This window comes from Acomys minous (assembly GCF_964271855.1).
Source record: "Acomys minous genome assembly, chromosome: 6".
Taxonomy (NCBI): Eukaryota; Metazoa; Chordata; class Mammalia; order Rodentia; family Muridae; genus Acomys; species Acomys minous.
In genome coordinates this window covers 85,804,892-85,824,562 of record NC_140487.1, presented here as the reverse complement: position 1 = coordinate 85,824,562, position 19,671 = coordinate 85,804,892, and the positions used below count along the sequence as shown (strand labels likewise).

At 42.6% G+C, this 19,671-nt stretch overlaps 1 protein-coding gene across 2 annotated transcripts in view; it reads right to left on the bottom strand.

Annotated features, from left to right (window-relative positions):
- USP24 (ubiquitin specific peptidase 24) overlaps positions 1 to 19,671 on the bottom strand; it is a 137,105-nt gene that overhangs the window by 30,747 nt on the left and 86,687 nt on the right. For both annotated transcript variants that reach the window (XM_084785558.1, XM_084785559.1), the window contains exons 37-49: positions 17,857 to 17,927; positions 17,084 to 17,244; positions 12,473 to 12,534; positions 10,323 to 10,514; positions 9,078 to 9,195; positions 6,950 to 7,094; positions 4,233 to 4,352; positions 3,583 to 3,708; positions 2,540 to 2,638; positions 1,849 to 1,931; positions 1,306 to 1,447; positions 1,005 to 1,124; positions 414 to 634 (exon numbers count right to left, since the gene is read on the bottom strand). In XM_084785558.1, coding sequence (XP_084641684.1) covers positions 414 to 634; positions 1,005 to 1,124; positions 1,306 to 1,447; positions 1,849 to 1,931; positions 2,540 to 2,638; positions 3,583 to 3,708; positions 4,233 to 4,352; positions 6,950 to 7,094; positions 9,078 to 9,195; positions 10,323 to 10,514; positions 12,473 to 12,534; positions 17,084 to 17,244; positions 17,857 to 17,927 — 1,660 coding nt within the window. The remainder of the gene's footprint in view (positions 1 to 413; positions 635 to 1,004; positions 1,125 to 1,305; positions 1,448 to 1,848; positions 1,932 to 2,539; positions 2,639 to 3,582; positions 3,709 to 4,232; positions 4,353 to 6,949; positions 7,095 to 9,077; positions 9,196 to 10,322; positions 10,515 to 12,472; positions 12,535 to 17,083; positions 17,245 to 17,856; positions 17,928 to 19,671) is intronic.

Genomic DNA, 19,671 nt, shown 5'->3' with positions numbered 1-19,671 from the left:
GATCAGACAAACAACTTAGATTTAAGACAATGATCTTCGTCCCTTACATTTATCTCTATGCATTACGTGCAGATATAAAGCAGGTGAGGGCCACCTAAAAGCATCCAAGAAAAACACAGCAATTCAGGTACAGTGATTTCAGCTTCTAAAACAACTTTTCAAATCAAAGGAGTAAAAAGTTATCCTAAATTTAAAAATTCAAAATGCAGAACAAAGAATAGCACAGATCTCTTTACAGCTGGGCACCATGTTGCATGCCTGAACGCCTAGCACTTGGGAGGCAGAAGCGCAAGCACTGAGAGTCCGAGGCCAGCCTGGGCTGTAAAACCCTCTCCCCCACTCTGCCCACCCCCAAGGTTTCTCCAGTGGTGAGCATGGATGACAGAGGTCAGCGGGGAAGGCAGACTACTTACCGCCTATCCTTAATGAAGGAGTAGTAATGGCCTGCATGTGCCTGCCCACTGTGCACAATGACGCCAACAAGCTCGTAGTTTTCTGTGAGGGCAACTTTCTTCCGTGGGGATCCCCCACATCCTTGATCCATACTCCTCCCATTTTCACCAACTTCAGCGGATGAATCCTGGCGAGCCATTCCTGAGACTGTGTAAGGCTCCATGTTTAGCATCCAGGGAAACTACAGACAAGTAAAAAAACTCATTAACTAAGTGGGCATATACTCGGCAGTACCTAGTCAAGTCAGGCAACCTGAGTTGTACTTTCCCAAACAAGGGCTGACTCCTCCTCCCACTTACACATGGCTTCTCTGATGGACTGGGTGTTAAAAAAACAAAAAAACAAAAACAAACAAACAAACAAAAAAGAGCATTTTATTTCACAGCCAGCCTTCCAGAGACGAAGGGCACCATTTGCACATCTGCCCGTCCTACTAGCAGCATGCTGCTTCTCAGAGGACAGACAGGGTGTAGAAACAGGAGGAGGAAAGGAAAGAAAGAAAAACAGGAGGGTCATGGTTGAGAGAAATTTCAAGAAGGGGAAGAAGTTACCCGTATTTGTTCATCGTATTTAATGGATCGTCCGCTCTCCCAGTCAAAGCCAAATCTCATCAGGTGAATTACCAACACGCTAGGTAAAGACTTAATGCACGTTCTCTTCACTGTTATCCTCTAAGGAAAAACAAAAACCAATTAACTCCCTGGAGAGAATCCAAGTACTGAATGTAAAAGCTTTCAGTGCGCATGTAAACGGACGGCAGCACAGTGTCCTGGAAGCAGCCGCCAAGCTTACTCAGGACCCTGTAGCGCAGGGCAACACGGACATCGCTTCTGGGCGGGGCAAGTGTGGTACCTTTTCTTTACACTTTTCACAGTAGTACGCGTTACTTCCTTCTAGAACTTCACCCCTAACAAACTGGTCCAAGGAAATTTCCAAGCTTTGGCAGGAAGTGACTCCTAGATTGAGAGCCATGAAAGCTTCCTCCCGTTCGTATCTGAGTGGGAAACGACAGAAGCCCATGAATGGAGAAGCCTGCAAGTGCCATGAGAGCTGAGCTTCCCCCATCCCAGAACAGCTGGGAGAACTAGAAAAGCCTCACATCTTAACAGCACGCTGACCAAACAACAAATACTTTAAAGCTATGAAGTAATTATGGAAACTGAAGAAATAAATCCACTGACCTTTTATAGGTCTACTAAGAAATACATCTATCTACAAGTCAGTCAATAAGCTAACATTTAAAATTTCCTAAAATATCATTTAAAGATATTTTCCCACATGGTGCTGGTGCCAAAAACCAGGGTCCCTGTACATGCCAGACAGATGCTGTACCACTGAGCTACACCCCTATCCCTAACTGTCATTATTTAATATAGTAGTGACATGCTTACTAACCTGTGAGGACAATCTTTACAGATCTTCTGGTCAGAATAGATGCCTTGGAAAGTATTCTTAAAAATTTGTTCTCGTCCCATTTTCTGTTGAAGTAAAAAACCAATCATTAGCCCCAGTATCAGAGCAATGCTGACAATCTGAAGAGGAGGGAGCGCAAAGGGTCATGGGAGATGATCATGGCAGGCCCTCCATTGTAATTCTGAATCTTCTTCCTGTGCTATGTGCATCAAGGTAGAAGCACTCTGACCAAGCATAATAACTGTACTTATTGATAAGATGTACAGCTGCACCTCTGTGCAAATCTGTCATATGGTTTACTGAGAAAGGCAGAAAGCTTTGAGTCTAAACCTCACCACAAATAACACACTATCTAGTCCTTCTGGCCTTTGCCAGAGAAGTCTCCCGGTCCCCACCCTGCCTCCAGGAGCCATCAGTTCACTGGGCACTCTGAGGCTAGACCATCTCTAGCGATACTGCAAAAATACACACGCACAAATAATCATTTATTATGTAATATAGATTTTACCAGCTTAGACGAATAAAGAATATTAATTCCAATAACGTAAATGTATTCATTTTAGGCTCTGAAGAAGGAATTGCAGCTGTCAAGAGGCTCAGTCACTGGGAACCTGAGGGCCCTCTTCTCACACTAGCTGAGGGGGGAGCCGGGGGCGATGGCGACCGCCATTACCTTGAGATACTCATCCATCTGATCAATGAGACTAGTGAAGAACTCGTATGCGTCCTGCTGCTCTCTCACATACAGCTCCTTGTTCCACATCTTGAAGATCTATGTAGCGAGAAGTGAACAGGTCTTTAAAGGGAAAGCAATGCGGCCCGAACAGACACATGGAATCACACAAGCACTTCTGAAACACAAGTTCACTATTAGGATGTGGGTTTTTATTGGCGTGAGACAGGCATGTATTATGCCATCTGTACATTTTCTTGGTCTTCCATATCACACCAAGTCTCTAAAACCAAAAGTGGGTTCAGGGTGAGTCCTCAGACTACTCAACAGCAAGTGTCTCTCTTAGACGTGACCTCTGTTCTGTGAGACAAAATGCAGTAACTTCCTTTGTTTGAAGACACCAGTGATACCGGCACAGGGTCAGAGAAATTATTTGAATCACTATTTTAAGATGCATTGTCATGACTTTTTAAAATTATGTGTATGTATTGATGTCTCTGTGTGGTGTGCATGTAAGTGCAGAGGCCAGAGGGGTCAGATCCTCCTGGAGCTGTAGGTGTAGGTGGTTGTGAGCCGTCTGGTGTGGGTGCTAGGAACCACACCCATGTTTCTGCAAAAGTAGTACAACTGCTGAGCCACCTCTTTGGCTCCTTTAAAGAATATCTTAAGCCAAGCGCATACGAGTTTAAAGGGTGGTGACACATGCCTTTAAGCCCAGAGGCAGGCAGATCTCTGTGTTCAGTGCTGGCCTGATCTATAGAGTGAGTTCCATGACAACCAGGGCTACACAGAGAAACTCTGTCTTGAATAACCAACAACCAACCAAAGAAGAGCCAAAAATAAGAATCATAAGAAACAGTTGAAACAGATAAACAGAATTACAAATGACTTTCTTAATGTTGTAATCATTTCAAAAGTACCAATTTGCTGAACAGTTGACTCATTGATAGGCTGTTAGTGACGACAGAAAACCAAGACAGAGAAGTGAGTGGAGCCAAACTCTAAATTCTATCTAACATCAAATATACAGCTACTCTAAATACCTTCCAGAAGGTCTCAGGCACATAATACTGCAGCTTGCTTTCCATCAAATGGCCGAACAGAGACTGCACTTGGTAGAACACACTGTCATCTGGGTTGTCTGTATCATCATCCACTGAAAGGAGTGACTATAAAGGAAAGCATTATTACATGAAGAACTGTGAGTGCTTCACACTAACAGCAGCCAGGCATACATGAGCACGCACACTGCTGTCTAAGCATGCTAAGGAGTGTTTGCTACGGGACAGCCCTATAGATATCTAGGCTTGTCATTTCCTAGTTGGTGTGGTTAAAGATATGGAAAAACTGAAGCTAATAAGATGAAGATCTCTAGGCACAAATGTGACACAATAATTATGGAATATTCTTAAAATACTGCCTGCTACTCTGCAAGTTGTGACTATGCTAATAAAATGGACTGAAAATAGAACCACATATTCTAAAATATTAAGTGCAACTTTATAGAATAATTTAAGGCTACCTTTGGTCAAATAACTGATTAAAATGATATTTACAAAAATGTATGACTGTAAAGACTTTGCAGGTTCCAGAAGCTAATAACAAACTTTTAACTCCAGTAACTAATCACGGAATCCACTCCAGAAAGTCCACATAGTCTCTCACGGCAAACACGACAGAAGGAGGAGATCACCTCGGGGAGCCCGGGCTGCATATACAGCTGTTGGAAGACTGCGTTCATGTAACAAGTAGCACCACCGTTTCTCAGCCCCACAAACCCTGAGCTCGATCTGCTGTCCACTGGGGGAAGGTACTGGAAAAAAGGAACAGAAACAGCAGGGAGAAGAATGAGCACTCTTAGCACAGCACACTTCTACAACAGCCATTTGGGACGACCAGGAAGAAAAGGTAGTGATCTCAGGTTTATCCATCCGGCTTGCTACGGAACTACATCAACAGAACCACGCCCCTCAAGTACCATGCTAGGTGCTGCTGTGCAACAAAATGCAACAGCCTAATGTTTCCTTTCTGTTCATAAAACATGTCGCACAGTGCAGGTATTAGCTCATCTATGTAGATCTGCATTCATTCACTTATCATTCAACAAGTGTGTATTAAGGACCTACTATGTGCCAGGCACTGAGCCAGGGATTAAAAGGGAACAGAAATCTCTCAAGAGCTTACAATCTAGTTATGTACGCTTTATGGCATGAATCAAGCAGATACTGAGATGCCTACAAACAACTACCGTAGTTTCCTGACTAAAGGAACAATGTTCTAGGAAGCACTAATGAGGAACCCTGCAGTGTAACCAGCAAGCACGGTAATGCTTTTATACGTACCCTTTTTAAACAAGGTAATGTTCTTCTATTAGACTTTCCCTATAAGCATACAATTAAAGTGACAGGAAAACACCATATTGTTTTATGTACAAATACTTTCAAATAATGCAGACCCTAATAAATTGTTTTTCTGGGCAGAAATAGCCCAGATAAGGCATCTTGGCTAATCCTCTCCAAGTAGAAAAGGATGGTGTAATTACACAAGGAAACATGAGTCCAGCAGGTGCCTGGCTCTCTTACCATGAACACACATGGTATCTGCATATACGTAATAGGCAAACGGCTGAGGAAAACACGCAGGTGTGCACGCTACGGAGCACACACGTTTTTCATACACATCACAAGTAGCCAACAGCAGGGTGCTATCTAGGCGCTAATAAGTACTGACGTTTATTTGTAGTACAAAAAACAGATTTTTGAGACCCAGTTTCTCTGTGTATCCCTGGCTGTCCTGGAACTCACTCTGTAGGATGAGGCTGGTCTTAAATGAAAAAAAAAAAAATTAATGTTAATATATTGGTATCATTCCTGACGTGAAGAAAACACATACAAGCTAAGCCAGCTAAGATCAGCATTACGAGCTGAAGCGTGAGAGGCGAGCTCTCTTCTCACTTCAGTGCTCACACTTCACCACCGCCTTTTTTTTTTTAAGATTTATTTATTTATTACTTATACAATATTCAGCCTGCCTGTGAGCCAACAGGCCAGAAGAGGGCACCAGATCTCATTATAAATGGTTGTGAGCCACCATGTAATGCTGGGAATTGAACTCAGGACCTTTGGAAGAAAGGACAGTGCTCTTAACCTCTGGGCCATTCCTTCAGCCCACATTTTACCTTCTTTACAAGTGTTGTTCTCTTGGTGGGACAACTGTCCCCACGGCCCTAACTTATATATTCAGGGATATTCAACTCACACACTTGAAAAGCCTGTACATTATGTACACAGATTATGTACAAGGAGAAAGCAAGCCTAGCTCTGACAGTGGCTTGTTTCCCTTCTGCACATCCTAATACTCACAGTTCAGCTCACACTCTTCTCGGTGGTGCAATGAGGTGGATGACTGACTTTGCTTCAGCAAGCATCACGAGTCGTCAAGTCCCTATCTCGGGTTTCACCTTCTCTAGAAGCACTGTGAGAGTCCCCGATGAAGTGCTCCTTTGTTAGGACGGTACCCAGAACACACCTCCACCCTACACTGTCTCAGAGTGCTCAGACCACCTGCTGATGAGCGTGTCTCCTCCACTGTGCATGCTCTGTCTTGGCCTGCCTGAGCTTGGGTAGAACTTTCATTTTTCAACCTCCAAAGTCTAAAACCTTTGTTAACATAAACTCTGAATCTCACTGAATGTATTTAGCTTTGTAACCCCAGTACCTGACATTATGCCAACATAAACATACTCAAAAAACAAATACAAAGACCTAACAGCAAAAATGTTTAGAATGTTACTTTTTATTCAGATTAACTATTTTAGTTTGAAAATGGCTAATCTCTAAATGAAAAGATATTTCATAATAATAAAGTGATTAAGTATGATAAAAATATAATTGATTTAGTGTATAAACATACCATGAAAAAAATATTGACTTGGTTGGGATTAGGATAATGCAAATTCAATCTTAAACTTACATTAGTGGCTAGAGAAATGCCTCAGCAGGTAAAGGCACTCATTCCAACGCCTGAAAACATGATTTCAACCACCAGGTCCTCCACGATGGTGGAAGGTGAGAACCAACTCCTGCAATTCATCCTGGCCTCCATACATGCTCCATACATATACCCACCAAAAAGTAAATGTAAATGATATATTTAGGAGACCATTATAAAAAAAGATTAAGTGAGTGCTGGAGTGATGCTTAGTAGGTAAAGTGCCTACTACACACCTGTGACAACTAGAGCTTGGGTACCAGCGCAAGCTTGGTACCTAGTCTGGTCACCCCTGGGCTCAATGACGCTTTGTTTCAGCAAGACAAAGTGAGTGTGACAGAGGACGACACCAACACCAACCCCCAGCCCCACTGACATGAACACGCACAAGGAAGCATAGCACTCGATCTAAAAACTTACATCAAACTCCTTAGTGAGAGCAGGGTCAGGCTGGTGATGCATCGAAAGCAGTTCTTTTGTAATAATCTGAAGATTGGAAAGTGAACTGTCGGCTAACATCACAAGAACCTCATAGGCTGCCAGTCGGCTGTTTACTGTACTACACCTAAGAACAAAAACACATGCCATCTTTAAAATTAACACCAGAAACCAAAATGCAAGCACCACAACCCCCCAAATACAGAAAACTCAGGCCTACACTGGACAGCTAGTGATCTATGCACTCTAAACATAGGCGGCAGAAGGTGTTTCAGAGCCCGATAAGCATCAGCAAAGTCCTCTCAAAAGAAAAGGGAAGCTATGAAAATAAGAATACATGCCCACTAACAACTCGAATACGCTGACGGCAAATAATTCTCCAACGACACTAACCGGCTTTCTACTGTGTTACAGAAAATGGAGACAGAAACAGATAGCTGTCCAATCAGTTTACGACAGTGGCAGGCGGGAAAGCGGACTTCCTCTGCTGCCTGCCTTCCAGCCTAGGCACATAATCAGCGCCCACTTTGTATTCCTGACGTGATGACAGACTTAGAATGGACACAGAGAAGAGGACACCTAGCCTCTGTGTGGAACCAGTTATGAAAGAGCAGGGCAGGGCTCCGGGGCTCTTGAGTCCAACACTGAGGACAAGGGCCACAGAGGTGGCACTGTCCTGTAATTCTTGTCTAGATGTATGGGTTGAACAGGGTGGGCAAGAAACGAATAGGGAGGCACTAGACACACAGGCCAAAGCAGTTCTGCTATTGTGACAAAGAATACATTTACTTTCAGAAAGTTGTCCTGTGTCTCTTTTGCTTCAAGGTCACTGACCGATGAGCACGTTTAGTACACCTGGGAGGGTGAAACGCGTCTGCTTTTCCATTCTGGGCATTATACATGAGTTTATTATTTTTAATCAAAATAAGGGGAAGCATTCACTAATGCATTTTTTCATTAAAACTGCTAGAGATACATTGTTTTCTGTTTACTGCAAAAAAAAAATCAAAACACTAATATATTTTTGGTGCTTTAATAATAGAGTCCCAGGGACCTAGTGCTAAATACTTCAAAACAAGACTAGACAGAAATGAGGATGGGAGCCATAGCTCTAAGTGCAGTCCAAGAGCTCTAAAAACCTTTCCTGCCATCCAGTGCAGTCTGCTAATAAGGACACCTCCAGCTAGACAAGTGTTTACCCATGACACTTCATGGGACTCCATGCAGTTCTTATTAAGCTTTGCCTCTCTGTCATCCCTGAAATTGTAACTCTGTTCTTTAGAAAATTAAGTGCGACTCAGAGCAAGTGACATGGCAACTTATTGCTACCTTTTCTACGGACAAAAGCCTAAACATCATTTGAGCAGGGTTAACAATACATGTAGATATTTCACATTTATATCTGCAAAGATGAATATAAAAACTTGCTTCCAAAATCAACTGTAATAAATTACTAGCAGCTGCAGATATAAGAACATAATATGACCCAGCAAATGGCAAAGTTCTAAGATCTTTCTCCTAAAAAATCCTGAAACCTACACTTGGAGTCTATTTACTTATAAGTCACTATTCCCCCTGTGGTGCTGGGAACTGGACTCAGGACCTCCCATATGGCTAAATGTGCGCTTTACCACCGAGCTGTACTCCAGTCCCTACATAAAATTCTTTTCGTTTTTGGTTTTTCTGAGACAGGGTTTCTCTGTACTACACTCATTTTGTAGACCAGGTCTGCCTTAAAACTCAGGAGATCCGCCTGTCTCTGCTTCCCCAAGTGCTGGGATTACAGGCGTGTGCCACCACACTCAGCTCCCTACACACAATTCTTACCACCGTTGTTTCACTTGGAATTTGTTACTGACCAACTCAGCACATAGTTACTTACTGCCCCCCCCCCGCCCGCCCCCCCGTGACAATGAGAACTGTACCAAGACACTCCTCTGTGCTCACTGTATGCTGGGCTTATTTGCTTGCACTGGTTTAAGTGGCAGAAAACAGTACAAACAAACTCACACAATGCAAGACATACTCCAAGTTAATAAAGTCTTTTTGGACTACAGTTGTGAATTAAAGCGATTTTACCAAAACTGAACACAACGTGCATTTTCCATACTTTGGATGAAAGTCCTGTTGGCTGATGGCGGCACTGCCAGCTGGAGAATGACTATTTAAAATGATTCTAGAAGCTCGGAAAAGGAAGTCATCTAACAATGGTTTAATGAGTGATGAACCTGGAATAGAGCATAATATCACGTTGAAGATGAACACAGATTTTAATTCAAAGATCCTATTGCACTTTCCCATCAGAGCAGCACAGGCACCTGACGCTACCCAACAGGAAAGCTTACTCTTTGAGTGCTTACTATGTGGCACAGATCTGTGGAGTGGTGGGACCAAGAAACAAGGATAAAATGTAGTCAGAGGAAGGCGCCTTCTTTTAGGGGTCAGAAACACAAGTGCTAAGACCACCACAGGGTAGAATAGTTCGAGTGAGTAATTCTTATTCTGGGTACCAGGAAATCCTCCACACAAGGGCTAATGACACTTTTCAGCCTATCTTCTTCGTGTAAAATACTACTTCTTCCTTCCTGATTAAGGAGCACTCTTTTCTAGGTAGTCTCAATATCCGAGGAGATTCTACACACTTTAGTTGGTGCTATAACTGTAGAAGTTACATTTTGGCTCGTTTCAGCATTTGGATATATATCTCCAAACTGTAACTGTGCTCCAGGGGAATCTTACACTTTCCCCAACACTGAGGAGGTGATGGCTGGGGATTACTTCCCCAGATAAGAATCATCCTTATAAGAGTGAAGACACAGTATAACATATATAATAGCAAAACAGACACACACACACACACACACACACACACACACATATATATATATATATATATATATATATATATATATATATATATATATAGTTTGTTGGTTTTGGTTTTGGTTTTTCTGAGACAGGGTTTCTCTGTGTAGCCTTGGCTATCCTGGACTCGCTTTGTAGACCAGGCTGTCCTTGAACTCAGAGATCCAACTGCCTCCACTCCCAAGTGCTGGGATTAAAAAACAACTATCAACCACCATGCCTGGCCCTGATTTATAATTTTTACTTGATAGTAAAAGTTATGTGATGACTATTTTGGACAATGTAAAATTCTCTGTGTAATTTAATGATGGGTAAAAGACAGCCTATGTTTTGCAAAGCATTAAAATTGCAGATAATTTCCTACTCCTAAAAGGTCCATTTTTCATGAGACATTTAGCAATTGTCATATTGTCACAGTTACACAGCACACGGTGGCAGGAACTGAGAACTAAGGTACCCTCCCCCCACAATAAAATGAAGCAGTGATTACCAAGCATCTCCTTTTCTGCCCCACAGAGTGAAAGCAGGGTCTTAATGAGTCGCAGATGTCCTGCCAATAAGATGTTGTCTGCTTCACTGGTCTCACATTCCGCTGTTCGATTGGGTTCAAAGTTATCCAGCCATGTAATCTCATCTTCAAGCATGGTAGCTGGGCTGATTCGTAACTGCTCCATTTCTGAGGCTGAGAAGGGGGTAAGGCGAGGAGACAGAAATCTATTACAAAGAAAAGATTTTTCTTCATGGACTCAACGTCCCGAATTCAATCTAAAATCCTAATCTTTCACTTCACAGGTCTCACAAACCTTGCCATTAATAGCCTTCTGGCTGCAGACACTATCAAGGCCATCTCCTGCGCCAACTAAACACCTGACTAACCGCTGTGTAGCCCACCATGCTGCACACTAAGTATGAGACAATGGAGGCGGTCACTGCTCTAACAAAGCACCTGGCTTAGGGAACAAACATTCCCAGGAGAAGTGGGGAATGGACCGCAATGAGAAGAACGAAGCACTGTGGAGACACAGCGCTTCCTAAAAAGACAACTATCAAGCAGCCAAAGCCCACGTCTCTAAACCATGACCCAAACTCCAGAGAATACTTCTGTATTTTAGTAAGTCTGTCTCTTACTCTGCCAAACAGTCAAATTTGACAGTCAAATTCTACACTGGAAGCATGGCTGAAAAGTACCTAAGAGGCTAGGCAGTTATACAGACGTGGTCCCATTCTCTCCCTATAAGCATCTTATACTTGAGTCAGGACACACAGTCCAACTATGCCAGTCTCCAACAAAGCAAACCCATTACATTGCTTAGAGGTGGGGTCCTGACTGAGAGCCACGAAAGCACCTGCCTGCAGAGCTCAAGTGTATCAGCTACTAAACACTAGAGCTTTGTGCCCATTTACATGAAGAAAGATTTTTGCATGAAGTGTTGCAAAGACATTGGTTTTGAGAAGATATTCTGTTCTTTTTTTCTAGAACACAGAGAACAACCATATGTTGTTTCCTTTAAGCCTATACTGTCCAGGAACCTCATCAACATGGGGCTGTCGAACTTGTGTACTCAGAGGGGATGTTTATTTTCACCTGGATGTTCTAATCCAATTAACATTTTTAATCTGAATTTTATTTCCTGTAATCTGAAGTGAGTCTGGGAGTAAAAAGCAGGGAATATATTAAACACTTGGTCTGAACAACTAAAATTTACATAGGACATTTGCATAATTTATAACTATTTGCATTAATTGAAAGTGCAGATGAGTAAAATTTCCACTTCTAAAAGTAACTTCTAACACTGCTTTCTCAGTCACTGACTGCCTTACAGTACTATCAACATGCTCCAACAGATTCCAGCTGCCCTTTTCACTGCTACTGTCAGAACAGGGGCTTGACAGGTGCTCAGTGGTTAAAAGCCCTGCCTGCTCTTCAGAGGACCAGAGTTCAGCATCCCCTTCCCCAACCCTTTTTTTTTTCAAGACAGGGTTTTTCTGTTTAGCCTTGGCTATCCTGGACTCACTTTGTAGATCAGGCTGGCCTGGAACTCACAGAAATCCACCTGCTTCTGCCTTCCTGAGTGCTGAGATTACAGGGGTACGCCACTACACCCAGCTCTGAGTTCAGTTCCCAGTGCTCATGAAGGGTGGCTTAGTACTGCCAGCAGTTCTAGTTTTAGAGGATCCAATGCCTTCTTCTGGCCTCTGTAGGCACCCATGCACAGATTCATACAACACCAACACATGCATGTACACATAAATAAAGTAAAAGTAAACCTTAAAGTAAAACGTGGTAAGGTAACTTATGATGGAGAGTCAGGTCCTTCATTTTAACCTCTCTCAATTCAATTACACATGAGCCTGGCAGCTTTAAAAGAGACTGAGTCTTCTCTGTACACTGCCTGGGTATGTAACAGAGGCAGAGCTCAACAGCTCATGGATTGACATGCCATTTCCAAGAAAACAAAAAAAATTCACTTTAGATTACAGGAAATAAAATTCAGGACCAAAAATATTCACTGGATTAGAACATCAAAGCCAGGTGAGAACACTAAAGACCTGTACTCTCATTTTGTGACAGGGAGGTACTCTGTCCCTGTGCCTGTCTTCGGTGTTTCCCCCAGACCAAATCGAAGTGACTTTACTTACTTGTCAGATCATCTAATAACTGGCACCGCAAATCAAAATACTCCATACATTGAGACAGCAGTCTAAAAATCAGAGAGCGTTCAGTTACTAAAAAGAGGCTAATTTTAAACAATAAAGCATTTTCCTTAAAAAAAAAAAAAGAGTTCCCAAAGCAGCCAGACAAGGTAATTTTCATAAATATATAAATACTTACATTAAATATCTATTTTAGCATGAAGGAAATTAATAATTTTGCTCAATAGTAGTCTAAGAATAATAGTGTAAAGAGAAGGAAACTTACAAATGTATCATGTTTTAAAATAACATAAGCTCTGGTTGCATATGTTCATGAATCATATCTACCAATTACCTATCAAATGCACGGAGTTATTTTTAGAAGCACTGAATAAAAAAACAAGAAAGACTGATAGCATTTAACAAATATCAAACAAGACCTAGAAGAATAAAGTTGAATAAGAGGAGCGACAGCAATTATGTAGATTAATCAAAGTACTACAAAAGTACTCCAGTGGGCAGCACACAGCTTTAGAAGCAGACTGTATTACAGTGGACAGGTGCATAGGCTCTGGGAGCAGACTGTATTACAGTGGACAGGTGCATAGGCTCTGGGAGCAGACTGTATTACAGTAGACAGGCGCATAGGCTCTGGGAGCAGACTGTATTACAGTGGACAGGCACATAGGCTCTGGGAGCAGACTGTATTACAGTGGACAGCTGCATAGGCTCTGGGAGCAGACTGTTATTACAGTGGACAGGCACATAGGCTCTGGAATCAGACTGTATTACAGTGGACAGGCGCATAGGCTCTGGAAGCAGACTGTATTACAGTGGACAGGTGCATAGGCTCTGGGAGCAGACTGTATTACAGTGGACAGCTGCATAGGCTCTGGAATCAGACTGTATTACAGTGGACAGGCGCACAGGCTCTGGAATCAGACTGTATTACAGTGGACAGGCGCACAGGCTCTGGGAGCAGACTGTAGTACAGTGGACAGGCACATAGGCTCTGGGAGCAGACTGTATTACAGTGGACAGGCGCATAGGCTCTGGGAGCAGACTGTATTACAGTGGACAGGCGCATAGGCTCTGGGAGCAGACTGTATTACAGTGGACAGGCGCATAGGCTCTGGGAGCAGACTGTATTACAGTAGACAGGCGCATAGGCTCTGGGAGCAGACTGTATTACAGTGGACAGGTGCATAGGCTCTGGGAGCAGACTGTATTACAGTGGACAGCTGCATAGGCTCTGGGAGCAGACTGTATTACAGTGGACAGCTGCATAGGCTCTGGGAGCAGACTGTATTACAGTGGACAGGCGCATAGGCTCTGGGAGCAGACTGCATTACAGTGGACAGGCGCATAGGCTCTGGGAGCAGACTGTATTACAGTGGACAGCTGCATAGGCTCTGGGAGCAGACTGTATTACAGTGGACAGGCGCATAGGCTCTGGGAGCAGACTGTATTACAGTGGACAGCTGCATAGGCTCTGGGAGCAGACTGTATTACAGTGGACAGGCACATAGGCTCTGGGAGCAGACTGCATTACAGTGGACAGGCGCATAGGCTCTGGGAGCAGACTGTATTACAGTAGACAGCTGCATAGGCTCTGGGAGCAGACTGTATTACAGTGGACAGCTGCATAGGCTCTGGGAGCAGACTGTATTACAGTGGACAGGCACATAGGCTCTGGAAGCAGACTGTATTACAGTGGACAGGCACATAGGCTCTGGGAGCAGACTGTATTACAGTGGACAGCTGCATAGGCTCTGGGAGCAGACTGTATTACAGTGGACAGGCACATAGGCTCTGGAAGCAGACTGTATTACAGTGGACAGGTGCATAGGCTCTGGGAGCAGACTGTATTACAGTGGACAGGCGCATAGGCTCTGGAAGCAGACTGTATTACAGTGGACAGGTGCATAGGCTCTGGGAGCAGACTGTATTACAGTGGACAGGCGCATAGGCTCTGGAAGCAGACTGTATTACAGTGGACAGATGCGTAGGTGGTGGAATCAGATTGGTTTCGATCTTGGTGCTACCAGTTATAGGTGGTGTCCATGGATACCTCATTTCTCAGTCTTCTGATTTTTAAATGTTTATTATAGTCAATTATAGAATAAGTATGCATAAAGATCCAAATAGACATAAATGTATCAATTAGGGGTAATGAACCAAGACTTTTAGGTGATTTAAAAATATAGATAATAAAATATCCAAACTCAGGCCTTTCTGAGGGTAAAAATTAAATACAAACTTTGGTAAAGTATGTAGAAAAGTTAGCAATGGTAATTGCTAATTATATGCCAAACTAAGAAAATTTTCAATGTTGAGAGATACAAATTTCAAATTTATGAAAAGTATAACTATTCAACTGTATTCACAAGTCAATATACTGTCAAAAGGTTTTTTGGCTGGGTACCTTTAATTCCAACACATGGGAGGCAGAGGCAGGCGAATCTCTGAGTTTGAGGCCAGCCTGGTCTACAAAGTGAGTCCAGGACAGCCAAGGCTACACAGAGAAACCCTGTCTTGAAACCGCCCACCCCCCAAAAAAAAGGAAAAAAAAAAAGGTTCTGTCTTTAAAAAAGATTTATTATTTTCCTTTACATGTGACTGTTTGTCTGCATGTGTGCCGTGTGTGTGCTTGATGCCCAGAGAGATCAGAAGAAGGCAGTGGATCCCCTGGAACTGGAGTCGTGGATGTTACCATGTGAGTTCTGGGAACTGAACCCTGGTCCTCTGCTCTTAAGCACTGAGCTGTCACTGCTGACCTCGTCATTTGCTTTTTTCCCTAAGTGTAGAAGGAATTAAGTAACTCTCACAGCTAGGACAAACCCAACAACTTCAACTTCTTAAACAACTGAAAAATTTCACTTGAGAATCACTGTCCTTCAAATAAATGTTTATGTTTAAGAAAATGTCACCTAGGAAAAATTCCAATTCCAAAGTAAAAATAATCAAGGGAAAAAAGAAGGCATCTAATTTTTGGTTCAGATACCTACTAAGTAAAACTATTTCTTGAAAATTAGTTTTAAACTATTAAAGAATTATTTTTCATTACTAAAAAGTATACAATTAATGTCTACTTCAGGTTTATCCTGATAGGAACCTTAAAAAAAAAAAAAAAGCTTGTGCTGAGATTTTTAATATTGCCATCCCTCAGATGCTAAAGCAAAAATCTCCAATATCAACAAACCAATACACCTCAAGGGTTATGGAACATGAATAGGACTGGTTTCCTGGGAAGCAGTGACAGTCCAACTTAAAAATAACACAGAAACCCCTCATTAACAGGAAGGGAGTGAAGGAGCCTAGCAAACCAGCTCCGGTGATAAGGGCAAAGCCCTCACCACGGAGGCTGAGGAGATGGCTCAGTGGTTAAGAGCTCTTGCTGCTCTTGCACAGGCCCCAGGTTTGGTTCCTGACACTTTACTGCCAGATGCTGCAATACTTTCTTCTGGTCTCTACAGGCATACGAGTGGTGCACAGACACATATGCGGGTAAAATGTCCATACACATTAGATAAAAATAAGTTTAACAAAAAAGACCCAACCAACTTAAATGCTGCTCTGTAATCAAAACACTGATTTAAGTAGGAACCAAAGGGCTCTATCTCAACATAATTAAGGCCACATATGAAACCTCCATCTGAACCTCCCATTCCACACACGGTAAAAGACCAAAAGCTTCTCCCTAAGAGCAGGAGGACCACTTTCATCATCTCTATTCAACAGAACACTGAAGCTTCTAGTCAGTGATAAGGCAAGAAAGAAGGCATCCAAATTGGAGCAGTAGAAATGGACATACTGCTCACTAATGTGACAATCTTATTTAAAAGTCAACAAACAAAAGTAAGTTCTGTTTCTCCCACCAACAGTACACAATCTGAAAAGTAAATTAAAAAGCTAACTCTACTTAAATGTCATCAAGAATAACAAAATACTTGAGATTCACCTTAATCAAGGATGTAAGTCATACAGAAAAAATGATAAACACCTCTGGGAGAAATTAAACATGACCTAATGAGACAGCTCATGTTTACAGATTAAAAAACAAAGTTTTAAGATGCCCAAACTACCCCGAGTCATCTATAGACTCTGTAATATACCTTAGCTAAGAATGTGACATGCAAGAAGACAGAAGTGTGACATGGACCAAGGGGAACAGGCTCAAATAACTTCAGAGTGAAGACGATGGAGAAGGAGGCTTGCAGGCAGAACCTGGATGTGAGGTGAGGAAGAGAGACACTCTCTTGTTTCAAGAACACATATGGAGGGGGCTGAGCAGATAGCTCAGTGGTTAGGAGTCCAGAGGACCCAGGTTCAATTCCCAGCACCCACATGGCAGCTTATAACTGTCTGTAACTCCTGTTTCTGGGGATCCAAAAAACCAAAAATAAGTAAGTAAAATAGATAAATACTAAGAGAGAGAGAGAGAGGGAGGGAGGGAGGAAGGGAAGGAGGGAGGGAGAGAGAGAGAGAGAGAGAGAGAGAGAGAGAGAGAGAGAGAGAGAGAGAGAGAGAGAGAGAGAAAACAAACCCACAAACCCATATGGACTTTACAGGAAAGCACAAAGAATGACAACTCTGTTCTTGTGGGTTACTACATACCTCTGATTGACTCCTCTCATGATACTTGTCGGGGACCAGAGAGGCAGCTGAGCTGTGAGAACAACGCCCAAGAGGAACTGATTTGGCTTCTGCACTTCTGGGTGTGCTGAAGTGTCTGTTTGGCTAAGAGTGTACAGCTGGTCACAGGCAACCCGGCGGATCTGAAATGTGACCAGCAGCAAAGGACAGATGCCATCAACACTTCAGACTACTAGAAAAGTGATACCCTGAAAACCCACACCAGTTACTTGTTCAAGTGACTGCAAGAGTTAGAAAAATGTGACTGTTCTAACTTTGGTAAAGATTCTACAGAATAATGGACTAATTAACAAATAAATGTGGCTTGGAAACTAATTTCCTAAATTACTACTTTACATGGTCAACAGGTTTATAAGTCAATGAAAACAAGTCAGAAAACCCCCACTTTCAAATATCTAAAAAGTTCACTTTAATTATCACATATGAAAGAATTACAACACAACAAAAGTGCCTGGTTTGAAGGTGACCTCTCCAGATTCTGACCAGCATATTGAAACCTAACACCTGCTGCCTTTTGGTTGTTATCAACAAAATTTAAACATCAGTCAGTTCCAACACCAGTGCCAAAATTTTTGATGGAATGTGGAGGAAGAAAAAGAAGGCAGGCAGTATATTCCAAATGGTCACTTTTCTTTCTGAAAGGTGGTCTGCAGCTATTCCTTCTGTACTCACAATGCGATAGGCTTTTATAACAACAAGGCCAAAAGGTTTTGCTAAGTAACAGAAGTCCTTACCTCAGCACTTGGAGATCCGAGCAGAATATCGATGATAAAATCGGCAACACACGGCAAGCTATAGAAAGATGCTAAGGACCACAAAGAGAACGAAAGAGGAGAAAGAACTGATCAGGTGATGGTATTCCTGAGTGATTTCTTAAGATCCAATTCAAGCAGATAATTTTCTCCTTTCTACATAGAGCAAACCCCAGGATGGTCCGTCCACAATGGCCTCCGTGACTGCCCACTCACCCCAGGGAAGTGAGTGTGGCTCACCACACACCTCAGCACCACTACCCTGTATGCACCAGCTACAGAATAAGGAAATCGTATCTCTACAAACTACCAGTGCAAGTAACTAGGAAATACGCCATAAATTAGGCTCATAGATGGGAAAAGATAAAAACTTGGAGAAGTTGTATTTTTTTTAGCTTGAAAACATCTAAATCAAACAATTTCAGGAAAATTAAATTTTGAGTATGATCCTGGTTTGAAAAGCCATTTAATAATGATTTATACTTCCCATATGAAAATCTTCAAATTCATTTGTTCTCAGAAAATCTTTGCAGCTACTACTTTAATTATAAAGTTGGAACTTCTATGTTTATTTTGATGATTTTCACTTCTGACTTACAAAAACTAGTTTGTATGTTATAAGAAACACACCATGACCATCAAGTCTTATCGGTGGTGGTCTGAAATAAGAAATAACAGCTAAATCTACACAATTGGAACAATTAAAAAAACCAGAGTTAGCTTCCTGCACATGAGAACGTGCCTGTGGGCTGGAGAGTCAGCGGGGAACAGAATGAGCCAGTCCCTGGCTTAGTGAACTCACGGTGTAGCTGGAGGAGACGGGACGACAGATGGCAACACATGTAAGTGATGCCAACAGCGTAAGGCGAGGGGCTTGGGTTGTGGGAGGGCACTGGGGAGGCTTTAACCTTTGGAAAAATGGTCAGGGAACGTCTGACCAAAGTGTCTGCATGAGAAGACGTGCAAATGAGGAAAGAACATGAGGAGAAAGAGGGATCTGCCAGTGTAAAGGGCCTGTGGCAGGACCGTCCCTTGTGTACTGTGGAAATAACAAAGAGGCCAGTGAATAAGTGACAAAGAAGAAGGTGGGGAAACCTGAACCACGGTATAGAGGACTGTGTTGGGCTTGGGGCTTAGTAGAAACTTGGGTTTTGACTGTGGATGAGCAGAGAAGCCTGGAGGTTCTGAAGAAGGAGCAACATCCTCTGACCCTACACTGAAAGGCCCTTCCTACTTATGCATGGGGAATAAGCTGCAAGGGGAGAGGTAGGAGACAAATTAGGGCAACACTGGTAAGATCCAATGAAAGTACTACCCACGACAGGGTACAAATGGGAATCCCCATAGTCTGAGGGAGGCTGCACTCACAGACTAGAAGCAGATACAGTAAAATGTAATAGTTATTCCAAGGTCCGTAGGCAGAGTCTGCAGGAGGCTGAAACCGCTCATAAATTGGGGGAACTCGGAGTAATATGAACAATATCAAAGCCCATTCTGGACAGGTTAGGGTTGAGACAGCTCAGTAGAGGAGTGGTACAGCCCACGATGGAAAGCAACATGTAGACTATCAGTGACCAGGTGGATTTAAAGCTGTGAAAATAGATGAATCACCAAGAAAAAGAAGACAGAGCAGAGATACTGAGGAACCAAATAAAGCCAGCATCCCCATACGCATGTTTAATGATGGGGTCATTACCAGAAGCATAACGCTGACGTCTAAGTTATAATGTAATAGTGACCTTGGTGCTTCAACTCCTTAGTTACAATTTTCTCCAACAGGGCAGACACAGTGTGCTA